This window comes from Taudactylus pleione, unplaced genomic scaffold, assembly GCF_031769625.1.
Source record: "Taudactylus pleione unplaced genomic scaffold, aTauple2 ptg000734l, whole genome shotgun sequence".
In the NCBI taxonomy this organism is placed as follows: domain Eukaryota; kingdom Metazoa; phylum Chordata; class Amphibia; order Anura; family Myobatrachidae; genus Taudactylus; species Taudactylus pleione.
Window position 1 is genome coordinate 4,325,503 of NW_028285136.1, and position 27,726 is coordinate 4,353,228.

The 27,726-nt window shown below is 45.5% G+C and overlaps 1 protein-coding gene across 1 annotated transcript; it reads right to left on the bottom strand.

The window, feature by feature from the left end:
• Positions 1–27,726, bottom strand: LOC148477227 (nicotinamide N-methyltransferase-like). The gene is made up of 4 exons (XM_088457041.1): positions 27,579–27,726; positions 23,562–23,769; positions 22,721–23,226; positions 1–248 (listed from the first exon to the last, which is right to left on the bottom strand). Exons 1-4 carry the CDS (start codon positions 27,724–27,726, stop codon positions 1–3), a joined length of 1,110 nt encoding a protein of 369 aa, XP_088313167.1.

Below are 27,726 nucleotides of genomic sequence, written 5' to 3' on the forward strand. Positions count from 1 at the left end.
TCATCTTTTATGTTCTTTTATGTTTAGAATCACATTTTCCCTGATACCTTCCAGCTCAGTAACAATCTTAGATGCATGGGTCCAATCAAAAGCCCCAGTGCTGGTGTTCACCCATTTGTTGAGTTCCATAATACAGGACTCTTTTATTTTTAGTATAGTGATCTCTTTAAAAAATTCACTCATAACAAAAAGATGATGAACGATGGATCCGATACTGATGTCAATCAAAGTTTCTCCTTTAATTCGACCTGCAGGGAAGATTCAGATAAGAAATGTAACATTCTATATAGTTACAGTCAGTTAGAGGCAAAGAAAGAAAATGTGAGTCCCAGCATTGGTCACATACTGATACAGATTTCATGGTGTATGATTAATGGCAAAATCCTGGGTGCCCTCATCTATGCCAATGAAATAAATTACTGGCAATCTGAGAGTTAATGCATTTCCCACAGCTGTGTGACTGTAATGGGCACATGGTATACATGAGACATTGTGTTGGCAAAAAAAGCAAATATAACCTACCACAAGGGTCTCGTCGCAAGCCCGATGGTCGCGATGGTCTTGACCATCGCGACCATCTTCCTGGCCGCTCGCTATAGCTGTGGGTGGTCACCCACAACTATGCAAGCGGCCAGGAGGCCGTTCTAAAAAAGAAAAAAAAAAGACCGGCCCTGATTCAGAGCGAGCGCTCTGTCAGAGCGACCGGCTCTGAATCAGGGCCTCTATTCTTCTGTGCCTCTATCTGTGCTCCCTTCTGTCCCTGTGTCTCTATCTGTACCCCCTTCTGCTTCTGTCTGTACCCCGTATTCTTTCTGTGCCTCTAACTGTACCCTCTTCAGCCTGTCCGTACCACATATTCCTCTCTGTGTCTTTATATGTCCACCCTTCTGCCTCTATCTGTACCCCTACTCCTCTCTGTGCCTCTATCTGTATCTCCGCCCTCCAAGAAGTAGCGTGCCTCCTGCGCTCACTGCAGTGCATGCCACCGCACTTCCTATTCCCCATCCCCAGTGTCAGCCCGGCAGTGTACAGTTCTGTTCACTTGCCCCTCCTGGATGGCACCCTCCAGGGTGGGTCGGTGAGTCCCAGGCAGCTCCTCTTTCCATTCTCCTCTCCTGTGCAGTGCAGTCCCCGCCCACTTTTGTCACACGCATGTCTAGGGGCCGGGAGCGAAGAGGGAGGAAGAAACCTGTAACGCGGCTCAGGCTGTCACTGACACAACTGCGGGCGACCAGGTGACAAGTGCTGGAGTCAGGCTGTGGCACGCCAGCGCCCCCTAATCTTTTAGGCACCTGGAGCTTGCTCTCCACTGGAGCCGCCCTTCCTACGCCCCTGCACACACGGTATACAATCGGGAAACCGGCTACCTTAATACCGACAGCCGGCATCCCGACTGTCATTTCCTGACGAGGGTGAAATGCCGGGCGTCTACATGTAGACGCCTGACATTTCCCGATGCCGGGAGACCGGCGCCCGGCATCCTGATCGAAGGGATGCTGGGGGCCGCGAGCGGACAGCCACAGGGGGGATGTTTCGGTTTAGGGCACCCGGGGGGACTTAGGGTTAGGCACCCCCCCAGGAGGGTTGGGCTAGGGGGAGGAAGGGTTAGGCACTGCTGGGGGGAGGTTAGGGTTAGGCACCCCCTGGGGGACTTAGGTTTAGGCAGCGGGGAGGGGGGAGTTAGGGTTAGGCACTTGGGGGGGAGGTTAGGGTTTGGCACGCCTAAGGAGGGTTAGGGGGTTAGGTTAGGTTAGTTTACACTTACCTTAGGGACGATCGGGATTTCCAGCGCTGTCGGGCTTCCTCTGTACCGATTCCACACACATACATGAGCAAAATACATTAACACCTTTCTGAAACAGAGTTCAGATGAAAGGAAACTTGTTAATGTATGGTTACCCCATATGCTAAACTGATTTATATTATGTATGTGATTATTGTTATGTTAATAAGGATACATATTGCCTTTATGGAAGCCCTAAGTACGCATAATATCTTTATTGCTATAAATATCATTGTCCCTATGATGTGTGTCTAAGCATATATGGATAACTGGAATCTGTGTGTAAGTGGCTGGATGGGAAATATACATGTTATGTGTGTGATTGTATATCCAATGTCTACAATACCTACTATAATATGGGGTCTTTTCAGCAATGATTTTTTTTTTTTTTTTTACATACGAAATGCGGAAACTATCATTTCTGCATTTTTTATGTAAATCCCCTATTCAGCAATGGGATAAGATAACGCAATTGTCTTCTAAATTGAATTCCCATATCGCAGAGTACCATTTTGTAGGGATCAGACATTGATCTCTATAGTGCTTTAATGCTTTTTGCTATTCAGCAAAGCAAAAAAACGTTTAAATCATGCTAAAAATATTTACTTTATATAACGACATCTAAGAATGGCGTTATATGACGAAAGTCCTTAATTATCCCAGAAACTGCAGGGACTAAGGAAAAGCTTCCCACAAGCCCCTGCTGGATCTTGAAACTCCTCCCAGTCCCCGTCCCTGCTTTCCGGTGATCGCCGAGGGTAAGTACAACTCCAGCCTGTTAAATCTGTCCATATTGATTGAAATGTGTACACAGGCTTTATATTAGTCTGCATACATTTATATTTGTGCTTTTATATTTAAAATGTATATATACATTATAAATATAAAAGCACATAAATATAAATGTATACACACTAGTATAAAGCCTGTGTACACATTTCAATCAATATGGACAGTTTCGACAGGGTCTAGTTGGACTTGCCCTCAGCGGTCACCGCAAAGCAGGGACAGGGACTATTCCCGAGCGCATGACTGCGCGTGCGCAGAAACAGAATCCCGAATACAATGCCTTCTGTAACATCGCAGGGACATTGTGTTAACGCAACCACTGTCCCAGCATATAAAATTGCTGAATAGCAGACTTAGCGGTATATGTATCAAAGCTTGTTGTGAGATATATACGACCAACCAATCAGATTCTAACTTATGTTTTGCAGGCTGTGTTTAAAAATTGATAATTAGGAGCTGATTGGTTGGTGATATATATCTCACAATTTTATCTCACATCAAGCATTTTTACATATGCCCCATAAAATGTAATAATTGGTAAAAAATTGCGACGATGTTACCCAATAATATTCAGGGCAACATCGTCACTATTGCTGAATAGAGCCCTATATGTCTATGATATGTAGAGGGATATTTATTTATTAATGGGTGCGATCAAAAATGCAATATTTACTAATAACATATAATAAAAAAATACAGTATACAACATTCATAGTTGTGTATCCTTATAAATATAATTCTGATTTAGCTAGATTGCAATACTTACTATAATAAATATACAAATATTGCCATTTTAATAATAACACATCACACACTGATAAGTCAATATCTACAAAATAATATTTACAATGTTTGTGTATACTGTTCTGTTCCAAATTACTCAACTCCCAAAGGTATATACTGAATGTACAGTGTATCTTGTAATACAATGAATTAATGACTCTGGCAGTTTACTGTGTGTTTTCAAATAATATGGTTCTGCCTGAGGGTGAGTTTTATATTCATGTCACAAGATTTGTAAATTCTCTATTATCAAAGCAGCTACTCATGTTTACCTCATATAAACAGGCCTACGGTCACCTAATACAAGAGACGCCTCCATAATTATAACATAGTAGTTTCTCACATTCTCTCTTTTTAGGATTCACTACACCCTGAAAGTTATAGGTGATAATGATGCCTATGTATCAAAGCTTGATGAGAGATAAAATTGTGAGAGAAAAGTATTAACCAATCCGCTCCTAACTGTCACTTATCAGACACAGCCTATAAAATGTAAGTTACATGTTGATTGGTTGGTGATTTATATCTCACAATTTTCTCTCTCATTAAGCTTTGATACATAGGCCCCAATGACTCATAATAGAAACTATTCCTAGTTGGGACCAATTCAAGCACTACTGGGAACTTTAAAGAGTGGGTAGTCAGAAATCAGTGATTTGGTGGCACGCCAGCCTCAGCATGTGTGATGCAAATATAAGGGTTATGAACGTCTACACCAGTGTTTCCCAAACATTCCTCAGGGAGCACTAAAGGCTCATACTCACTAGACGATGCGCTGAGCGATTTTGGTGAAAAATATTGGGTGTACACACTGAACGATATCATTACCAATATCGTTCAGTGACATCATCCTGCCACATCCCTGAACAGGCTCTTTCTGACGATATATCGTCATATTGGACTGCTTGTTTGCACGACAGCAAATATCGTTAACGTCCCGTGGGAGCGTGCATCGTTGGTTGCTTGGTGCATATACACTGGACGATATGTACAATATATCGTTGAACAATCTTGTTATCGTTCACTTTTATCGTCTAATTCACAGGTTGTCAAATTCGGTCCTCTGGAGCCCGAGCAGAGCATATTTTCCAAGTCCCTTCACAGAATCAGAAGTGAGATATTAGCTCCACCTGTGGATCTTTTAAAATGTGTCAGTGAGTAATGAGTACACCTGTGCACCTGCTGGGTGACCTGGAAAATGTGACCTGTGTGGGGTCCTGCGGACCGAGTTTGAGAACCACTGCTCTAGTGTGTATGCCCCATAACAGTGCATGGTTTCCATATTTCCTAGTTGGTGCACAGGTGTAGTTATTACTCACTGACACGTTTTAAAAAATCCACAGGTGGAGCTAATTATTTCACTTGTTGTTCTGTGAGGAGACATGGAAAACAAGCACTGTTAGTACTTCCTGAGTAATTAGTTTGGGAAACACTGATCTTCACTACATAAGAGATGCTCTAAAACAAAGGTTCTCAAATTCTTTCCTCAGGACCCCAAACAGTACATGTTTCCCGTGTCTCCTCACAGAATCACAAGTGAAATAATTAGCTCCACCTGTGGATCTTTTAAAATGTGTCAGGGAGTAATGAGTACACCTGTGCACCTGCTGGGGGACCTGGAAAACGTGACCTGTGTGGGGTTCTGAGGACAGAGTTTGAGAACCACTGCTCTAAAAGTATTATATTGAGGTTTAATAAATTGCATAATAACACTGTGGGGTCCATAAGACATGTAGGTTCACAATATAGTTACACATGGTTGTAATACAGCAAGTAAGTGCAGTGGAACAGAATGATACAGGGAACCTCGAGTCAAAATGAAAGATCAGCACAAAGGTATCTGTAGATTTCTGTGCACTTTGGGGACTGTCTATTTTTATCTTCCTGTGTAATAATGAAAGAATCAGCATCTCTTGTCATCTCCTGTTGTGCTGATCGGCAGCACAGCAGACACTGGGGGAGAGGGTGCAGGGAAGGAAGATCCCTCTGAGAGCGGCAGCTGCAGGAAGATTCTCTTCCTGCAGCCGCCCCCACTGTGTATCTGACTGATCGGATTATTGTGTGGTTTGGTTGGAAAAATGCAACTATGCCAGGCAAGTGGTTAACTAAGATATGGTTTTATTCCGACTCTATGAATACGTGATCACAAGTTATTACTGTGTGAAATAAATATTACTTATAAATTGTACTTTTTCTAAAGCATAATATAACAGGCGTTATATGTCTTCCTTTCTATGGATTTTTCAAGGCGTACTAACTGCAGATCATCGTAATTCTGCTGCAAATGTATGTCTAACTGCAAGGTCTAATTCTTGTGAAGCAAATATCATTGGCCATTTCTAGATCACATGTGCTTAGTCTACATTACATAAAACTGTGTGATATTTAATTCAAGATGCTCAATATTGCATTGAGCCTTGAGCATCCATGCTGCACGAAGAAGGGAAAATGGGCTGTTTCAGAGCTTTGAGCAAAGCAAAAAAAAAAATTGTACAGTAAATGTACAGTACAGATGCACACATCTCAAACAAACAAACATGTTAATGGTAAGTATGCTGAAATGTAAACTTAATGTCAGCAAATAATTGGACACAACTTCCCTTTAGGAAGTGCAACTGGGAATGGGTCCTCAGGGGTTGTGATTGTGCTACGTCCTCTCTTCTCCTTCTCCCCTCCATCTAAGTGAATAACAAATTACACAAGACAGACAGGACAATCCTTTGGGGCAGATGAACTCAGGTCCTAACTGTCATGTTACAGATTATCATAAATGAGGGAAGGGGAAAGAGGAAAAAAGGAAAAATTCTCCGCACTGATCCTGGATAGATCTATCTAAGTAATAATATAGTGTAAGGATGCTAAAGCCACCTCTGATGTCAATCTGGGTATCTCAGTACCATAAATATTTCAGGGTGGTGGTGCTACCTAGACTTAATATAGGATTCCGAAAAACAAAAGGTTCAGGTTCATAGAGAACTTAAACCAAAAGACTCTATATGGGTGCACTCTACTAATTCAAATGGTAGTAATAAAACATAACTCTTATTATATCTATGACAATTCAATAAAAAGACTTACACAGATAACAAGAATATCTGACAAGAGTAGTGAAAAGAGTGAATAGATTAATCTCAGGATAGGAATAACCCAGATAAAAGTAGGCGAAATATAGAACAACAAATACTAGACAATACAACATGAAACATGTATTGATAAAATAAAGTAAAAAACACCAGGTCAATAGAAATGAAATAAATTGTATTCAATTGAATAATAACGTAACAATGTACTCTAATGATTCCCAAGGACGGTTATTAATAGCAGAAATTGAAAAATGGAAAATAGAAAGTGGGGGATATCAAATTCAATTCCAGACTCTGCTGCTCCTTTCACACTAAAAAGTGGAGGAAGAGGAGTGAGAGATCTCCTGGCATTGTAACCCCTGAGAACAATAGTCAACAGTGTTCCTGGTCTTCACACCAAATTACTGCTATTTGCTGTCATGCCCATGGTATTGGACCGCAAATGAGTGAATTTATCGGTTGAAATAAGGACCTCTAGGAAGATACAGAGTGCTGTAGAGATAGAGTTGTAATCAACTAGAGATGATGAATTTCAAACATAAGTGATCGTATAACTAGATATATCACAGTCATAGAAGTGAAAGGCTCTAGTGACATGGTATAATTCCAGGTCAATAGATAGGAAATGTCGGTAAACAGAGATATAAAAATAGTAGGGGCTAAAGATTCCACAATCAGGCTCTGCTGCTCAGTCTCATACACAATTGTAGAGGAGGAGGAGTGAGAGATCTGCTGGTGTAGTAGTACAGAGAAAGCAAATAAGAAGAGGTTCCCGTCATCAACCCCAATTTCTGCTGTTGGTGGTCATACCCAAAAGGCATAGGACAACAAATGAGAGGATTATCAGGTCGGAATGAGAGCCTCTTGAAAAAATAGAAAGAAATGAGTAGAAATAACACACTCCGTTACCAACTGTATCACAAATGTCACCAATGCATATGAATCATTGCAATCATAATAACAATATAGATCACGCAGACATATCCAGAGGGTGTATCTTAAAGTCTGTGCATAATATGCAAACCTCCTGAAATTGTACCCATATAAAATTATTTCCAAGATGTTAAAATCTGCTCTTTGGTAATAAATAATAACAAACAACAAGAATCACAGCACAGTTCGAGAGGTGATCTTTTGCCATATAACAGTCAGGAATACATGCTGTTGTTCACAAATAATGTTAATGTCAGCAGCAATTTATAAACCATCAGGTGTTAGGTCACTATCAACCCTCAATTGGGAAAAATATATTATAGTCGACTGGTTAGTTAATTGAATCGTTTCAACATGATCCAGAAAAACATTACTGTTGTCAACAATCAAAAAATTCTTAGCAACCCTTTGCTCACATAGTGTTAAACTATGTCAGGGAGAAAAAGGTGAATATATTAAACAGTGAAAGAAGAGATAAATACTGATGGTTCTATAAGGATGTGTAAATCAGCTGATAATAAATAAGCACATAATAAATTTTACAGCACTGTTCACTAAGAATGGCAGTCATATAGTGTCAAGATAAATCCTGATCTTCATAACAAATCTATGGCAGTGAAAACATATATCACAAATCCTGATTATTATACATAATATAGTGCACCTGAGAGAGGGCCATGGCTTCATGGGCAAGGGCCAGGAAAGAGATAGGAGAGGCAAGGAGATGCTGGAGATAAATAGGGACATAATTTAATGCACCTGAGAGAGGGACATGGCCTCATGCTGAAGGGCCAGGGTAGAGATAGGAGAGGCCAGGAGATGCTGGGGATAAATAGGGACATAATATAGTGCACCTGAGAGAGGGCCATGGCTTCATGGGGAAGGGCCAGGGAAAAGATAGGAGAGGCCAGGAGATGCTGGAGATAAATAGGGACATAATATAGTGCACCTGAGAGAGGGCCATGGCCTCATGGGGAAGGGCCAGGGAAGAGATAGGAGAGGCCAGGAGATGCTGGGGATGAAATAAAAGGAAGCTACAAGCAAGAATGATAATAAACAGAAATTTGAAAGGCCCAAACAGCGCCCCCTGACCAGTGGTGCCCTGTGCGATGGCACCGGCCGCACTACCCTAGCTATGGCCCTGGTAAGAAAACCCCAATAGAACTAAATACACCATCGGCCAAGCTCGGAAGTACTTTCCAGAAGAAACAATAATTCCCAGAAATTTATCAAGAATCGTGTTTTTAAACACGTCCATAAAAACACTAAACTCGGGTCAAAACACACTTTTCAAACACACTTCTATGTGAGCATCAAGCTGGCTAACAGACAGACCAATCAGCGACCTGGCCTGTTACTATAGTAGTGGCCACTGGTTGGCTGGCAGCTCTGTAAGTGCAGGGAACCTCATTGGTCCTGTCACTTGTGGAGATGAGCTGTGTGTGTGTACTGTAACACAGTCGGGATAGGGCTCCCTCTCCTGGGGTAGATGGACTCCCACTTTTCACACACAGCAGCCATAGAAACAGGATACAAGTCAGGAGTTCTCATACAAACTGGCCGGCGCCAGTATTTACTGTGCCAAATGAATATAAACATAAACAAAACATAAACATAAGTCCTAGCAAGGCTGGGCACTAGCTACACAGCAGATTCCCTCTCTATAATAATGGTAGGGCCTATTGCCCTCACCATCAACAAAACACGTGCACAGTACTTACAAGGATTATCACCAAGTGTTTCTGAACAGTCTAGTCTGCCTGCTCTCCCAGGTGTGAGACACTCAGCCACAAACAAACCCAGCTTATATTAGCCATTTCCAGCTGCAAGCCCTAATGAGCCTGTTACCAGGCTGAGAGGCCCAAAACCTGGAGTGTCCTGTGGATGGAGCCCTCCCTCTCCTCACATCCACACCCCCAGGACCCAAACCGGCTTTTCTCTAAAGCCGACATTTCTAGTCTGTTTTTCCCAAACAGACTTCTACTGGGGGTTTCCGAACACATATGACAGGAACCTAGGACATACATAGAAGCCATTCCACACTTCTCCAGTGCTTCTATCACAATACACACAGCTCTTCTGTGTCTGTTATAGCTCGAGACCATGATTTGTTATTTTTAATGGCCCAGGGATGATACTGGAGAAGACGACGGATCTGCAGCAAGGGTTAGGTGAGTATGTTTATTTTTTGTAACCATATAATGGGATTCACTGAGTATAGTGTAGGTATTGTGATAGGAACACTGGTAAAGTGGTCAGTGGTAGATACATTTGTCCTAGGTTTTTGACCTATGTGTTCTAAAAACCCCCAGGAGAAAAGTCTGCAGTGAAGCAGATTTGAGTGTCGGCTTTTTGAAAAGCTGGTTTGGGTCTTGGGGGTGTGGATGTGAGGAGAGGGAGGGCTCCATCCACAGGCCACTCCAGGTTTTGACCTTCTTGGTCTGTTAGCAGGCTCATTAGGGTCTGCACCTGGAACTGGCTAATATAGGCTGTGTCTGATTGTAAGCTAGTGTCTCATACCTGGGAGAGCAAGCAGACTGGCTGGCTCAGAGACACTTGGGGAAAACAACCTGTAAAGTCTTGTGCATGTGCTTGTGTTGATGGTGGAGGCAGTAGGCCCCACTATTTCTGTAGCGAGGGAACCTCTTGTCTAGTTAGCGCCCAGACGGGCTAGCGTTTACTTTTATGTTTTGTTTTCCTTTTTGCACAATAAAGACTGGTACCGACCAGCTGGTACGAGACCCCAGACTGGTGTACTATTTTTCCGGCTGCTGTGTGTGTGAAGAGGGAGTCCATCTACCCCAGGAGAGGGACCCCTAATCCGGTCGTGATACAGTATGTATTAAATTTTTTACTTTTGTACAGTGTGCGTGTACTATCTTTATTTTTATATTTCTTTTACAGGGGGACTATAGGCACTGGCGGGCCCTTAATTCCCTGCATGCTGGTATTTGTGTTTCTTCAAGTACCAGCATGTGGAGCAGGCTCGCTGGGACTTGTAGTCCTAATGTAAAAGACACTTTAAATCTATTCTTTACAACTATCAACCCCACACCCACCTTCAGCCCTGGCTTGGGGTTACCTGGAGAGGGGGAATCCCATTATTGGCGTGTGCTGAATAATTAGTGGGGGTTAATGCTTTGCCAGGGGGATCCAGTCAAGTGTGACCCATGGCTGTGCCATTACACCCCTGCTAATAAGAGCCTGGTGCTTGTAGAAAGAAATATGGGAACCCCTCATAATTTTTTTCCCTCGTTTTTGCTGAACCAGGACCAGTTCAAAAAGCCCGGTGCTGGTTATGCTTTGGGGGACCCCACACCATGTTTTTTTTTTATATTTTTATACACACAGAAACCTGCATGGATTTCACTGATCTGTGCAGGCTTCATGTTCGGGAGTGTTCAGATAGTTTCAACATGGGGGAGAAAAGACAAATGCACTTGCAAACACCATTGGAAATCATGATTCTGTGAAACACGATTCTTAGTAAATTTGAGTCTTTGATCTTAAAAAACTCTCACAAATTCCAATGATTCCAATCGTCTTTAAACTTGACCAAAACATGATTCTTAGTAAATCTGTCTGGGATTGTTAAAGCTCCGTACAGCGGACAGATGTCCTAATTTCTAGGCTGTCCAGAGCAATCCTAGACAGATGGCAACCTTAAGACAAATTGTTCAGAGGTAAAAGTCCAGGATATCTGTAAGGATTTTCTGTGAGAAATTCCAGTGTGAAAATATTCATGTTGCAATACCTGTGTCCTTGCAAACTTCCAGCCGCTGCTTTGATGTATTATTTTTTGCAATTACTTAATATTTTAGTACAATAGGTGCTGGGAACGTTTTTATAAACATTATTACACTATGTAATAAATGACATTTAATATGATTTAGTAGTTAGTAGCATTTGCTGTGTATTATGTTTTGAAATATTGGGCCTGATTTAGAGATGGATGCAGTAAGCACAGTAGCTGAGTCTTTGAGGTATATTTACTAACGTGAGAGTTTTTGGAAGTTTAGATGTTGCCAATAGCAACCAATCAGATTCAAATTGACATTTAAGCATGGTGAAAAGAAGATAGAATGTCTCTTTGCTGGCGCACTAGAAAAATCATATTAAAACATAACTTTTATTAATTTCAATAAAATAATATGCCTCTCCAGTGAAATATTAAAAGCAGTCATGCGTCTAAACAATTTTTTTTTTGGTGAATAAAAAAATCACACAAATAATACTGATCTTGCTCTCCAACGTGCTATTTCTCAGTCTTATTATGATGTGCCCTTGTTACGTTTTGTATCCACTATAAGGAGAATTGCACTCAATGTTGCAATCCCCGTATGTCAATATACAGTATCAAAGTTTCTTGAGCCAGGTTTCAGAGATCAAGGTGATTGATTTATTTCAGTATTCACTCTCTCACAAACCCTACTTATAATATTAATTCAAAGAGCACTTATTTATCATATACAGTAGTTATCACAGTGCAAATACGGACTATATCCATATTGATTGTTTGGGAATTCCAAAAGCACTTACTGTATCTCTCATATAATTATCAGGGTGCCAATTTGGAATACTTCCACATACATTATTCTAGAAACAGATCAGATAACATAGTGATATATTGCTCTTAGAGCATCCATACATTTCTTATACAGGTTATCTCTTGTGAGGTTGTCTGGAGTTAATTAGTATAGCACAAAACTGAGAATATGCTCATTGGGCTCCAGGGGCTGGTGGGAGGGGCAAGGGCTGCTGGGAGATGTAGTTCTCCCAGCGCCCATTCTGGGGGGCCACATTAACACACTCATGCACACACACAGTCACTAATTAAGGACTATTTAAGCTAATTGGAAATTTCCAATTGCTTAATTAGTTCTAAGGCGGGGGTGCCGCCGGGGTGCCAGAGCAAGTCCCTCGGATTTTTCTTAAAAATAAAGTTTTTAGGAAATATCACGCTTGCTCTGGAGGTGCATGAATAAAAACCTCCCGGCGTGAAAAAAAAAAATCACGCACCTAATTGAATAGCAAAAAACCCACACGTGCAGGAGTGGACGTTTAGATATTCAGGCAGTGTTTAGATGACTTCACGCGTCTGATGCCATGCATGGCTGCATGGAGAGTGGGCATACCAGAGAGGACACCTGAATCTGAACACGTGGAGCACAGTCGCCCGGGACCTCAGCCGTAGTCTGACAGTCCAGGTCCTGACATGTTTCCTCTGTATAGAAGTTGTTATTCAAGGCAACGCATCAATGGAGGTAGCCGGTAAGGGATGAAGGTCAGGTGACATACTGAGGTAGGGAAGTGTATCTCCAGATCGAGACAAGACCAGAAAAGTTAGTAGGGCAGTAACTCTGCAGGGTGATCACTGAGGCTCACTATGGGGCCTATTTTCATACTATGAAATTAAATTTGCAGGATATCCCCCAGAAAACACAGGTTTCAGGTGATATCTGAAAATTTTAAGTATCCCCTCAATGTATCGGGAGGGGGGGGGTCTTTTGCAGTCCCCAGTTTGTGAGCACAATAGCAGCTCTCATAGGTTTGTATGGGGGCTGCTATTAATGAGATCTATGAGCTTGCCCCCGGTAGCTACTGTAACACCATCTTTAGACAACATTTACCATTGTAACTTATGGGCTACCTATTTCAAAGTTTATCAGGAGTAAATCCCTGGTAAATCCCTGTATAATCCCTCCACGGCAATAGCTGCTCACACTTGCGTGGCCTGCTGACCGTACATACTCAAAAGGGTGGGCTGCTAACCGCGCACGCGCAGTACCATGACAGTCACCCAAAGGAGAAAGTAATTATTGATCACTTTAATTTTACACAACAAAGGGATGGGCTTCAATTGGAACCCAAATGATCAATGGTACATCCCTGTGATCTTTAATTTCTTATTGCTGTGATAAGTTGCAATAAGATAATTCTTGGGTCTAAAACCTGATAATTTATAAATATGCCCCTATGTTCTGAAGGAGCAGATAGATGGTTAATAGCGCACCACCGGGTGTCTTTTTTCCCCCACTTTGAATGCATACCAATGTGAACGCTGTTTACCATCTATCTGGTATGAAGGCTAATCCCCACTTTTTATGTTTATATTTGTTCTTAATGTTTATTACATTTTTGTTAAGACATACTACACTATGGGCCTGATTCAGAGGCGTTCGCAAAAAGCGAGCATTCGCTTTTTGCGAACGCCTCTGGTTATTTTAGGAGTGGCCTCCTGGCTGCTTGCACAGTTGTGGGTGACCACCCACAGCTATAGTGAGCGGCCATGATGATGGTCGCAATGGTCAAGACCATCGCGACCATCGGGCTTGCGATGAGACCCTTGTGGTAGGGTCTCATGGCTGCAAGCCCCAGACAGCGTCTGGCTCAAATAGAGACATCACCAGTGATGTCAGTGGGACCGCCCACAAACGGCAGGTGTTCGCATGGGAACGCCTCCGTTTGTGAAGCCAACCCCACCGCCATGCCTACAAAATGGGGCGAGCTGTCGATCAACATCGACAGCCGCCCCTTTTGTAGTGGGTCCCGGAGCAAGTGCTTTTTGCGCTCGCTCCAGGGCTCATGCGTGCGCACTGGGCCACCATCGACCCGCTTGTGAGCGGGTCTGAATCAGGCCCAATATTCAGTTTCTTTCCTATTTTTGGGAGCCTATTGGTATCACTTATGATTTAAGAAGAAAAGAAACCTTTATAAGTTTTCATCATACCAGTTTCAAGTCAGCCTCTATGTGAGCATCCCATGTTCTGTCATCATATATGTGTCTGGGTAAAGAAACCTTGAAGTGATTCATTCACATTGTTCACAGGTAACAATCATGTGAGCATTTGTTACCTTAGCAAGACACTGTGGGGTGTTAAGATTCCTGCCTGTCACATGAGGACTACTGTGTGAAGGGTCTCTCCGGTTTCCTTTTCTGAGGTCTTGCTGACAGATCATTTGATTTAGATTATTTTCTATTACAATATTCTATATATTTTTCTGTTTTTATGTTTCTATGGAACAACCTCTTTTAACCATTTAAGAAGATTTGGTCGTCCCAAAAATCGTCTAATCAAATACGACCCTAAATATTTAATATTTATATCTAAATACATATTTTCTATATTTTTAAATTTTCATATCTATATATTTTATATATATTTTTTTCTATTGACATATATTGTATTGATCTATTTTATTACACAACTAAGAAGTCCAACATCTTTCCCAAGTGGATCCTACAGAAAAACACCATGAGGCAATTTAAGTATTTTATTGTACATTTAATATTTAATAAACTTCATAGTCTACTTTTCATAGCAAATAAATATTTATGACTACATCAGTGGAATAACTATACAGTGCACAATAAAGTATTCTTTCTACTTCAGGGTCCATAGGGTATCCACAGGATACCTTGGGGTATAGGTGTGACGTCAGTCGCAGGGCACCAAAGAGTTAAGCTTTCAGCCTCCCAGGATGCACTAGGTCCCCCTCCTATACCCCGCCCCCGGGCCAAGGCACCTCAGTTTAGTTTGGTGCCCGGCCGGAGTCGGGTGCACCTGTTGGAGTGGGGGCTAGAAGAGCCCCTGAAGCTTATTCTTCATGCAGCTGTGGCTGCACATCTGGATGAACAGCATGGACAGTCAGTCCTGACGTCCATGCTGTCTTCCCTACACCCCGCCGGTACCAGAACGCCGGTACTGATCCGGGGATGCTGGTGGGCGTCTGGGGTCACAGCTAGCGGTGACCCCAGATGCTCCGGACCATGGCCGGATTCAAGGGGGACAGAGGTAAGCAGCGGGGTCCCGCGGTGGGTCCCCGCTGATCACATGGTCCTAAGTCCCCAGGCAGGGGGCTCCCTGGGGACTGGCTGCAGCGTGGAGCCAGGCGACCAACCTGCGCTTCCACTACCCCCTGGGACAGCGGACCGCAGCAGAGCGGTAGCGCTGCGGCGTCCCAGGGGTTAAATGCATGCCAGGGGAGCGCGCCTTCCCTGTCTCACAGCCGGCGCCTCCCCCGCTGCACACAGCCCTCTCTGCATGCTGCCGACTGGTCCTGTGGCAGCGCTCCTCCCCCAGGCCAGCCTCCTCTCTGCTCCTCGGCGGCCATCTTCTCCAGAATGCATGGTGAACGCTGCTGGAAGCGCTGGACGGAAGCATCATGGTCTGGGTCCCCCCGCATACCTCTCCTCCGCTGTGGTCAGGTCTGTGTATGCAGCGCTGTGTCCTACCAGGCCCTGTGTCTGTGTAGTTGAGTGATCAGCGCTGTTAGTGCAGGAATTGTTATTTCTCTGCATTGTATGTGACTGTGCTAGCGCTGCTGCCTGTAACTTTTCTTCTCTAAACTGTCAGCTTTATTACTGTCCCTGTTCTTCTGCTAAAGCCCTTGCGGTGCGGTGCTGCAGGGTGGTCTCTCGCCTATTTAATACTTAATTGGTGAGAGAGGTCACATACGTGGTGCCATCATGTCTGAAAGTGATTTTCCCCTCCGGCTACAGTGTACCACGTGCAAAGTACCGTTAGCGGAGGGGGAGGGTAGCGCGGAGGGCCTTTGCCGGCAGTGTTTGTCCATGGCGCGGCCTATTACGGTTACAGCACCGGTACAGGAGCCGCCCTGGGCTTGTTTCGCTCAGGCGTTAACACCTTTAGTGGGCCAGTTAGCACCGCAGCCCGCGTTTACTCCGAGGGGTTTGTCCCAGCAGTCTGTGGTGTCGTCACCCATGCAGGGGTTCCCACGACAATTGGTGGTACCCCACAGTCTCCCTATTTCCCCGCTCCCGGGTTCTCAGGAGCCAGCGTGGGTTAACTCCCTGACGAGTTCTGTACAGCACTTGTCGGATGTGTTGCAAGGGGAGTCTGTGATGCGGCCTCATAAAAGGCCGGTGGCGTCTCTGTCCGCTCCTTATGAGGATGACGAAGGGACGTCTGATGATGGGGAGATTCTTGATCCTTACGATCAGGAACCTCTCCATACTAAGGACGCTGATGCTAAGTCCAAAGTATATATTCCTGGACTTATTCGGGCGGTCCGCACAGCCTTGGTGATTGAGGACGAAGTTCCCCCAGCGGCTAAATCTAAGTATGCCTTTTTCAAAGATGTGAAGGGCGATGCCACAGTCTTTCCTCTTTCGGATCAGTTGGTGGACCATTTAGAGGAGGCGTGGAAACAACCTGGCAAAAGATACCAGCCGCAGAGACGCCTGGCGGTGGCTTATCCGTTCGCGGATAATTATTTTGCTAAGTGGGAATCCCCTCCACAGGTGGATTCTCACGTGACCCATCTTGTCCGTAGTGCCACATTGCCGATGCCATCCATGTCCTCCCTTAAGGATGCTACGGACCGCAAGGTAGAAATCTGCCTGAAGTCCGCTTATTCCCTTGCAGGGGGGGCAGCACGGCCGGCTATGGCCATTTGCTGGGTTGCCAGAGCGATGGAGCGCTGGGCGGATTCATTAGAGGCTTCTTTTGAATCCGACTGTCCGGCCAAACAGGCGGAGTTGATTGGCAATCTCCGTGATTCGGCCACCTACATCAACGAGGCGGCTCTAGACATTAGTACTCTGGTGTCTAGAATTTCTTCAGCAGCGGTAGCTGCTCGTCGCACCTTGTGGCTGCGATCCTGGAAGGCGGACGCAGATTCCAAGAAAGGTCTGGAAGCGTTGCCGTTTACCGGAGAAGTTCTCTTCGGTCCGGATCTGGATAAGATTGTGGCCACGCTGGCGGCAGCCAAATCTGCTTGTCTCCCGTCGGCCGCTGCTCCTTCTGGTTCGGGACCATCGTCCTTTCGGTCATCTAGGGCCCAGGGCAGGCCCAAACCACAGTCGTTTCCTCGACAGGCTGGCCCTAAGAAATCGGTCAAGCCCCGGAAGCAGGCATGGAGTACCAGACGTCCGGCCCCCAAGCCAGATGACAAGCCTGCGGCCTGACGGTCCGGGCCTCCCTTTGGGGGATCCCAGGGTGGGAGGCCGCCTGCTACAGTTCGCCCAGTGTTGGTCGACCACTACGACAGACACTTGGGTTCTGGAGGTGGTTTCCCACGGATACGCCCTCTCCTTCCGGCACAGACCCCCGGCTCGCTTCTTCACCACAGGTCTCCCATCAGACCGGAACAAGGCTACGGAGCTGCGGAAGGTATTGCACACTATGCTCCAGGCTGGAGTTATAGTGGCGGTTCCATTCTCCCAGAGGGGCCAGGGTTTCTATTCAAATCTATTTTTGGTACAGAAACCCAATGGGTCATATCGTCCGATTCTCAACCTCAAAGCACTCAACAAGTCTTTGCGGGTCCCGAAGTTTCGGATGGAGACCCTACGGTCCATCATTCTGGCGCTGGAACCTGGGGACTACTTGGTGTCATTGGACATACAGGACGCTTACCTGCATGTCCCTATTCTTTGGCGCCATCAACAGTTCCTCAGGTTTGCAATCCGCAGCGACCACTTCCAGTTTCGGGCGTTACCTTTTGGCCTGGCAACAGCACCACGTGTTTTCACCAAGGTGATGGCGGTCATGGCGGCTTCTCTGCGGCTGCAGGGAGTCCGCATGTTGCCGTATTTGGACGACCTGTTATTGGTGGCAGGATCTCCAGAGCTCCTGTTACGCCACTTGGACCTGACCATTGCACTGCTGCAACGGCACGGCTGGCTAATCAACTGGCAGAAGTCCACTCTAATCCCGTCTCGGAGGATTCTGCATCTTGGAGCCTTATTGGACTCGGGACAGCAAAGGATCTTCGTGACGGAGGACAAGATCTCTGCTTTACAGTCAAGGGTGCGCAGTTGCCTGCACAGCCGCCGGGTGTCCTTACACTCGGCGATGAGGTTACTGGGCTCCATGGTGTCGGTGTTCGACATGGTGGAATACGCCCAGTTTCACTCCAGACCTCTGCAGCACCTGATCCTGTCCAAGTGGAACGGGCTGACTCAGTCTTTGAAGTCCCAGATGATTGTGCTCACCCAGGAGGTTCGCCTGTCCCTTGCGTGGTGGTTACAGACGACCCACCTCAACAAGGGACGTCCGTTCTGGGTTCCAAATTGGGTCCTGTTGACAACGGACGCCAGTCTTCGGGGCTGGGGAGCAGTTTCGGGTCCACACTTGTTCCAGGGCAGGTGGACGCCGACAGAAGCGGAGCTTCCAATAAATATCTTGGAACTCCGTGCGGTCTTCAATGCTCTCCAGCAGGCACAGCGGTTTCTCCAGGGTCGCCCGGTGCAGGTCCAGTCGGACAACGCTACCACCGTGGCCTACATAAACAGGCAAGGAGGAACTCGCAGTCGGGCGGCTCTCGTAGAGGTCTCTCGGATCCTGGTTTGGGCGGAGCGCAATCTTCCGGCCATATCAGCGGTCTTCATCCCGGGAGTGCTAAATTGGGAGGCGGACTTTCTAAGTCGCCAGGACGTTCATCCGGGGGAATGGTCCCTGCACCCGGACGTTTTTCAACTACTGGTGGACAGGTGGGGTCTTCCAGAAATCGACCTCATGGCGTCCCGGCACAACAACAAGTTGCCGGTGTACGGGTCTCGCACAAGAGACGAAGGGGCGTCTCTGGTGGATGCTCTGTCCGTCCGGTGGACGTTCCGGTTCGCATACCTGTTCCCTCCGGTCTCCCTTCTTCCACGGGTAATCCGGAAATTCAAACAGGAAGGAGGGACGCTCCTGTTGATAGCTCCCGCGTGGCCCAGACGGCACTGGTTCTCAGACCTTCAGGGTCTGTCCGTGGACATTCCTCTGCGGTTGCCGCTACGACCGGACCTTCTGTCTCAGGGTCCTTGCCTTCACCCGGACCTGACTCGGCTGTCTTTGACGGCGTGGCTGTTGAGACGGCCATGCTGAGGTCCCGGGGGTTTTCCAGCTCTGTGGTGCGTACCATGTTACGAGCTCGGAAACCGTCTTCCGCGAGGATATACCATCGCGTGTGGCATACGTTCTTCCAGTGGTGTCGACCGAGAGGTTATGCACCGCGGGAGTTTCGTCTGTCTCGGATTCTCGCCTTCCTGCAAGCGGGACTAGATCATGGGCTTCGCCTTGCTTCTTTGAAGGTACAGGTTTCGGCCCTATCTGTCTGGTTTCACCGTAGGATTGCTACAATCCCGGATGTGCGCACCTTTATGCAGGGTGTTCTCCGCATTCAGCCGCCCTTTGTTCCACCTGTGACGCCTTGGGATTTGGCTGTGGTCCTGAGGGCTCTCCAAGGACCGCCGTTTGAACCACTGGGCTCAGTGGATCTTAAATGGCTAACAGCTAAGACTGTTTTCCTTCTGGCCATTGCTTCGGCCAGACGTGTTTCTGAGTTAGGGGCTCTTTCTTGTAGACCCCCTTTCTTGGTTTTTTATGGGAACAGGGCAGTGCTCCGCACTCGGCCCGAGTTTCTTCCCAAAGTTGTTTCCCAGTTTCATGTTAACGAGGAAATAGTTGTTCCGGCCTTTAACTCACCGGGTCTTTCCGTGGGTGAGGCCTCTTTGGATGTTGTGCGGGCCTTAAGGACTTATGTTGACCGCACTTCTTCGTTTAGGAAGTCGGACGCTTTGTTTGTCCTCTATGGCTTCCGTAAAAAGGGTTGGCCTGCTTCAAAGCAAACTTTGGCAGCCTGGATCCGTATGGCTATTTCTGAAGCTTATCTTCATGAAGGCCTACCGGTCCCTCCTTCTCTGAAGGCTCATTCCACTAGGTCTGTGGGTCCTTCGTGGGCAGCTCAACGTGGTGCCTCGGCAGTTCAGATCTGCAAGGCTGCTACGTGGTCTTCTGTCCATACCTTCGTGAGGTATTACAGGTTTGACACCTTCGCCTCTCAGGATGCTTCCTTCGGGCGGCGGATTCTCCTTTCTGCACAGGAGCGTCCCCACCCTTAAAGGATACTGCTTTGGGACATCCCCAAGGTATCCTGTGGATACCCTATGGACCCTGAAGTAGAAAATATGAGATATGGTAAGAACTTACCCTTGTTATCTCTATTTCTACGAAGTCCATAGGGTTCCACAGGACTCCCGCCCTGTCGCACCTGTGCTGCAGATGGGCTTTGCTCTGGTCACCGGTTTTCTGTCTCCCTCTGGTGAGAATGTGATTCTTGTATGTGTCCAGATCTTTGTTCTCTCTCTTCCTTCTCCTCCTCCGGCCTATGGCTTGGTAACTAACTGAGGTGCCTTGGCCCGGGGGCGGGGTATAGGAGGGGGACCTAGTGCATCCTGGGAGGCTGAAAGCTTAACTCTTTGGTGCCCTGCGACTGACGTCACACCTATACCCCAAGGTATCCTGTGGAACCCTATGGACTTCGTAGAAATAGAGATAACAAGGGTAAGTTCTTACCATATCTCATATTATTTTGGTGCTATATATATATATATATAATCAATCATATACCCTTTTTTATATAAATATTTCTATTTTTTTATTAATTGATATATGAGCAATGTGCATGGAAATTACAGATGCAGCACATGTAGAATTGAGTAATTATCTAGGTCTTACTCTACAGTTTTCCTTTGCGTATTGTAATAAAGAAATCTGTATCCTGGATACAATGACAAGCCCTATTGATACATTCATAATGCTTACATATTGAAACTGAGTTACGGACTCTGCATTTCAAGAATGTTATTAACATGGCCATTTCCGGGAAAAATAGGTTTTGGCACTGTGCGTGAAGTTACTCGGTGTGGCGCTATATAAAAAATAAATTATAAATTATATATGTATATCAGTGGTCACCAACCTTAATTGGGATGTGAGCTACTCGAGAAAAATTAAACCTCCCGAAGAGCTACTTAAATTTTTGAAGAAAAATAAATAAATATGGCTAACACCGAAAAATGAAAGATCATTTAATAAAAATGTTTCATGAAAAACAGCAATGCATTTAATTAATACAGTGATAGTGTTGCACATTTCACTTTTAATTACCGGCTCCAAGGAGGTAAGTAGAGTAGAGGAGCAAAAGAGATAGGCAGGGCTGCTGTGTGATTTTTGGGCAGGACTCATTCGCCCCAAATGCAGTTGACTCCTGTGATATCCAGATGTTGTCCATCACATATTGTGTCGCCCTATCACAATCACCTGATGCGCTTCCCCGTCGCTCCACCCACGGCTTTGTCAGAGGTCTCTTCCTCCTGGGATGTGACCTCTGACAAAGGATTGACCGACTGCCGGGATGCCGACTGACAAAGTCCCGGAGCTGGAATCCTGATCAGTGTGCACTGACTGAATCTAACTTGATCCAAAAGGTGAGGCCGCGCAGGCTCCTCACAATGTGGGTGACATCATGACGTCACCTGATCACTTCAGAGGCCAGTGTTCACAGTTGCAGTGGCATAGCAATGGTCCCCAAGCCACCGAGAGCTCTGCTGGGGCCATTTTTACGCCACTGCCATCTAGGATCCTGTACCAACTGGATGTCCTTAGGGTTAACTTAAAATTTGTATTACTACAGCAAGTTAGCTGGTTGATATAGCTTTCATGTGTTTGGAGACATTGTCTGTAGGGTGAGATGCGTATCCAGCTCCTAGCATTGTTTGAAATGGTCTGCACATTTGCTACCAATTAACCAGCACTTTTAGTGAGATCTCACCTAACAGTCAGTGCTAGGTGATTGTTCTGTGAACTTGGCCTTGCGCAAACTCCGGAAACTTTGAATAAACATCGGCTTCTGACTTTCTGGCTTCCTTCTTGATTGCTTGATTATTATCACATGCTAACCTGGCTTTTATCTGAATCAGCTTTGCTTATACCATGTTATTACCGTTGTTATGTCCTGAACAATGGACTTGCTTTTGTATTACTGTACATGCTTGCTTTTTTACCTGCCTGTTTCTATTGCCTGAACTTATGCCAGACCATTCAGCCTGTCATTGGATGTCACTTTACCTAACCCTTGTCCCTGCTAGCTGTGTACTGACTATAGACTGGCTATGAAACATTTGTGGTCTGATACTTAAGATAAGAAAAGATATATCAGTGTCATTTCTTACTAAACATTCCCATATGTAAGTAAGTGTCAGTGTCATTTGGGTTGAATGGGAGAAAGATGGCAACAATAAATATCTTATGTTTCCTTCCAAAACCCTCAACAGTATCCAGAATCCCGGCGGCTGTGATCCGAACAGTCGGTTTTCAGGTTTAGGGTTAGGCATTAGGGGGAGTTAGGCTGTGGGGGGAGGGTTATTGTTAGGCTGTGGGGGAGAGGGTTATGGTTAGGATGCAGGAGGGGAGGGTTATTGTTAGGCTGTGGGGGGGAGGGTTATGGTTAGGTTGCAGGAGGGGAGGGTTATTGTTAGGCTGTGGGGGAAGGGTTATGGTTAGGCTGCGGTAATGGTGGGTTAGGGTAGGATTACGGGAAGGGTTAGATTACTTACCTGTATGCATCGGAATTTCCACCATCGTGACTTTGGCGCCGGGGTTCTGACCGCCAGCATTGTTTGTGCTGGAATCGCATACCCAACCCCCTTTGACAGCAGTGAGGACCATCAATTGCTTGTAATCTATTATATCAGTCTCTACTTTTCTATCAAGTAACTCACAGGAACCAATTTCAAATCCTTCATCAGTGAGGGTCTTTCTTACAAATATGTCATCATAAGTCAATGCATGTAGCCTATCATTACCAACAGTGTAATATGTCATATTTAGGCACCCAATTATAATAAAGTATCCCCCAGGCTTAAGCAGCTTTGACATCTTCCTTAGGTTTTTGATGAAGTCTTGTTGGTCCTGACAAACCGCATCCAGCACCACCGCCGTGAGTATACAGTCGGCTTGTGGTAACACCACCGGATCCGTGAGGTTTTCTTTGCTGAAGTCAAATTGCACAATGCATTTAATGGTTTCCTTCAACTTTTCTTCCTTTTTCTGTTCTTCCACACTAAAATAATAACACCATTACATTATATAATACAGCAGGTTCAAGTGTCAGTGCCGAATTGTATGTTCCACTTCAGTTTTTTTTTATACCTCAGCCACACAAAAAAAAACCAAAAACGAAAAGAAAATAACATGCACAACTGGAACGGTTGAATCAGGAGGAATACCGGCCACCAACTAGGAAATATTCACTATTGTCCTCTAACTCTCTGATCTCCATTTAAAACTAAAACAGTCATTTTTTATTACATTTAATTTACATTTTTGTTTATTATTTTTATTAAAATTGACTCAATCTTTATGTTCTTTTACTGTATGTTTAGAATCACATTTTACCTGATGCCTCCCAGCTCGGTAACAATCTTAGATGCATGAGTCCAATCGAAAGCCCCAGTGCGGGTGTTCACCCATTTGTTGAGTTCCATAATACAGGACTCTTTTAATTTTAATATAGTGATTTCTTTAAAAAATTCACTTATAACAAAAAGATGATGAACCATGGATCCGATACTGATGTCAATCATAGTTTCTCCTTTAATACGACCTGCAAAGAGGAATCAGATAAGAAGAAATTCAACATTCTATAAAGTTACAATGAGTTAATGGCAAAGAAAGATAATGTGAGTCCCAGTATTGGGCACATACTGGAACGGATCTCATGATTTATGTGTCATGGCATAATACTGGGTGCCTTCATCTATGCCAATGAAATATATTATTGGGAATTTGCGAGTTAATACATTTCCCACAGCTGTGTGACTGTAATGGACACATGGTATATATGAGACACTGTGTTGGCAATAAAAGCAAATATAAAAAAAATAGCATCTGTGTCACATGTTTTATATCTATATACTGCACCCAAACATTATATATTATTCCTCAATTTTCTGTGATGCATAAGGAAGATATGTCTATGATTCCCGAGTCTGTCGCCATTTCTGTGCTGTGTGTATAACGTTTGGTGGGTTAATTCTATTCCATAGCACCATGGATGAAAGTGACGTCTGTAGCTGACATCTCTCTGTGAGCAGGGAAAGTGTCTCCTGTTCCCATTATATCCTGTATACAGAGGTGTAATGTGGAGCTGAGGTGCCCATCAGGGGTGTATCTATAATGGGTGCAGGGTGTGTGGGGAACACAGGCCCCTGGGTCCAGGGGGGCCCCGCACCGCACACCCTGCACCCATAATATTACTTACCTCTCTGGAGTCCCACGTCGGTGCGAGCGTCTGGCACTGTAATACGACTGGAAAATGGCTGCAGTGGCCATTTTCCCATCGTTTGCGCATGCGCCGTACAGGGAAAATGGCCTCGGCGGCCATTTTCCCGGTGACCTGTGCAGACACTATAGACTCTGGGCACACTCTAGTGCCCAGAGTCTATAACTCCAGCGCTGGCCACGCACAACTCAGTGCGCAGCCGGCCGCCGGGCAGAGAGGAGGGGGCCCGTGTCGGAGATTGCACACGGGCCCCCTCCTCTCTAGAAATGCCTCTGGTGCCCATAGCAGGTACATGCTATGGCACCCCCCATCCTGCAGTACAGAGGTGTGTCTGGGGACTAGGCATAGCCAGCACATGGGGGTGATATGCAGCTAGTGTACAGGATGGGCAGCACCTATTATGGAGTAATTTTTTTAATTTAATTATATTCTCAAACAAGCAAACACAATGCATTGTATTTATAAATTAAAATAGAACATGATCAATACAAAACCATATAGAAGCCATGAAGGTTTTCGGGGGAAAGGGGGACAGGGAGTTTTAATGTATGACCTGGACATAAGGGATGGGGGTACTATATGTTTCAGGGTCTGAGGGTTGGGTAAGTAGTGTTTGTCCCTGGATCGAGGGTTATAGGTTGGATAATGTATGGGCCTGGGGGTAGGGTGGCTAGTGTAGGCTCCTGGGGATGAGAGGACAGGACGGGTAGTGTATGTGCCTGGCACTGGGATGGTAGGGAGGATAGTTTATGTGCTTGTGGGGGTGGGTGGTTAGTGTATGTCCCTTGGTCTGCTAGGGTGGGTGAACATGCAAACTTGCATGTTTCTCAAACCCCATGCAACTCACAATGGCAAAACCCGCATCCAGATGTTTTGCCATTGTGAGCATACAAGTTGGGCAATGTACACTATCACTGCCTGAAAACTTGAGAGAAAACAGACCTGTTTCAGGCTACTGAGTCTATCCTCAGCAGGTCCGATTAACACAGAAAGATGCACTGATCCGTGAAATCCATGAATGTTTCTGTGTGTAAAAAAAAAAAAGTAAACTGTAATGTGTGTCCCTCCCCCACTACAAGCATAACCAGCCCCGGGCTCTGTTGAGCCTGTCCTGGTTCTTAAAATATAGAGGGGAAAATGCATAGTGGTCCCCTGTATTTTAAGAACCAAGACCAAGCTTTTTATTAAAGCAAACATTCACACTCACATTATTATTAAAGCAAACATTCACACATACTTATCTAGAATCCCTGTAGTCATTCACATCCACTTGTCCAGTAGAATCCACAACACCTGTAAAAAAAAAATTAATACTCACCAACTCCTAGTGTAGATTATATCCTCTTAGTTCCAAGTAGGCATTCATGGGGTTAAAAACAAGAAAAAAGCACACCAGAAACCAGGTCAGAAAGGGATTACACATACCCTTCCTCCACATGAATGACCGGGACCCACGTGAGTACTGTCATTACAGGAGCCAGCAGCCAATCAGTCGGCGCCACCTCTATTAACCTTGCGGTTCCCATAATAGGCAGCAATGTAGTGGTTTCCACCATAGACTTCAATGGCGCTTTCCCACCAATCAAGTCTATGGGGAAAAGTGTGACATACAGGCTGACTGCTAAGAGCCAATCAGCGTGCAGCTCCTACGAAGGTGCACGCTGATTGGCTGGTGGTTCCTGTAATGACAAACCTCACATGGGTCTCGGTCGTTCGCACGGAGGAAGGGTATGAGTAAATGCCCTTCCTCCGCAAGAAAGACTATACAAAATACAAGATAACTTGCGAGCATGAGTTCGCAGGCTATCAGATTTGGTGAGTTGTGGACAAAATCGGACCTTAAAATGTGCGAGAAGGTCCGCGTTTGTCCCGCATGAAAAATTCAAACCCTACTACACACACACACACAGGTATACGTTTATGATGCCGGCTGTCATAATGCCGACCGCTGGCATCTAGACTACAGAATCCCAGCGAGGGTTAACTAACCTACGCCGGGAGACCGGCACCCGGCATCCCAATCGGGATGTTAGGTTTAGGCTAGGGGGAGGGAGGGTTAGGCACCCCCGGGGGAAGGTTAGGGTTAGGCACCCCCCCGGGGGACCTAGGTTTAGGTGGCGGGGAAAGGGGGGGTTAGGTTTAGGCACTTAGAAGGGGGTTTTAGGGTTATGCACCCCTAAAGGAGGGTTAGGGTTAGGGGGTAGAGTTTGGGTAGTATATACTTACCTTCTAGACGATCGGGATTTCCTTTCATGTCAGGCTGGCGCTGTATCACACCGAATCCCACACACACACCTACCTCTCCCTCTCCGCCCAGTCTCCTTATTCTGTCTTTTCTACAGCTCTTACCAGCTCTGCTCCACTCCTTGATGTCTTCCTTTCCTCAGTGTTGCATCCGTGTGGCTGGTTACTGGACTCCTCCAGTGGTGCAGTGTCAGACCATTGGCAGAGTGTGAGCTTCCGTGGCCCTGAGCACAGTGCCAGCTTTATTTCTCTGCATCTGCAGTTCCATTTGGGACCAGGGGACTGGGAAATGGGTTGGGTATGGGAGACTGGCAGTTTGGATGCTGGCCGTCACAGACAGCGGCATCCCGATGCTCAGTATTTAACCTCCCCGTGCACCCTAACCATAACTCTCTTGTTTAGTGCTTACACCTAACCCTCCCCCTTTAGTGCCTAACCCTAACCCCTCCCCCCAGTTGAGCCTAACCCTAACCCCCCCCTGTCCGCAGCCTACAACGGTGCCTAAACATAACCTGTGGGTAAAAGCTAACCTGGCTTACTATACTTACGTTCGGTATGCCAGCTGTCAGTATTCCAGTATCAGCATCTCAAATGATGTCGGGATTCCGGTGACAATGTTTGACCGCCGCCATTCCGTGCAGAGGTAAATTAATTACATTCCAGGCAATTATGTCAGTCTATTTATTAAATGTTTAAAAAAAAACAAAACACTGCTGATCCACCGCCCTTAGTGTCCCCTGCCGTAGCCAGCACCTGTGCATGAGCTCCACCGGTTCTGCCCACACTACACCCCTGTCTGTACACTATAAGGTCACCCATTTAATTTTTCTGGTGCTCAGAATAACCATATTATATAGCTAAAGCAGCAATTTATCCTGAATACACACCTGTCACTAATGCGTTGTGCAGCTTCTCCATAATAAACACCACTGTCTCATCTCTGAATGCACTTTCTGAATCAAAATAACATTTAAGGTGCTCCCTGGAATCCATCCCATGCACATGATAATGCTTCAACTTGGGTCTGGCTTCCAT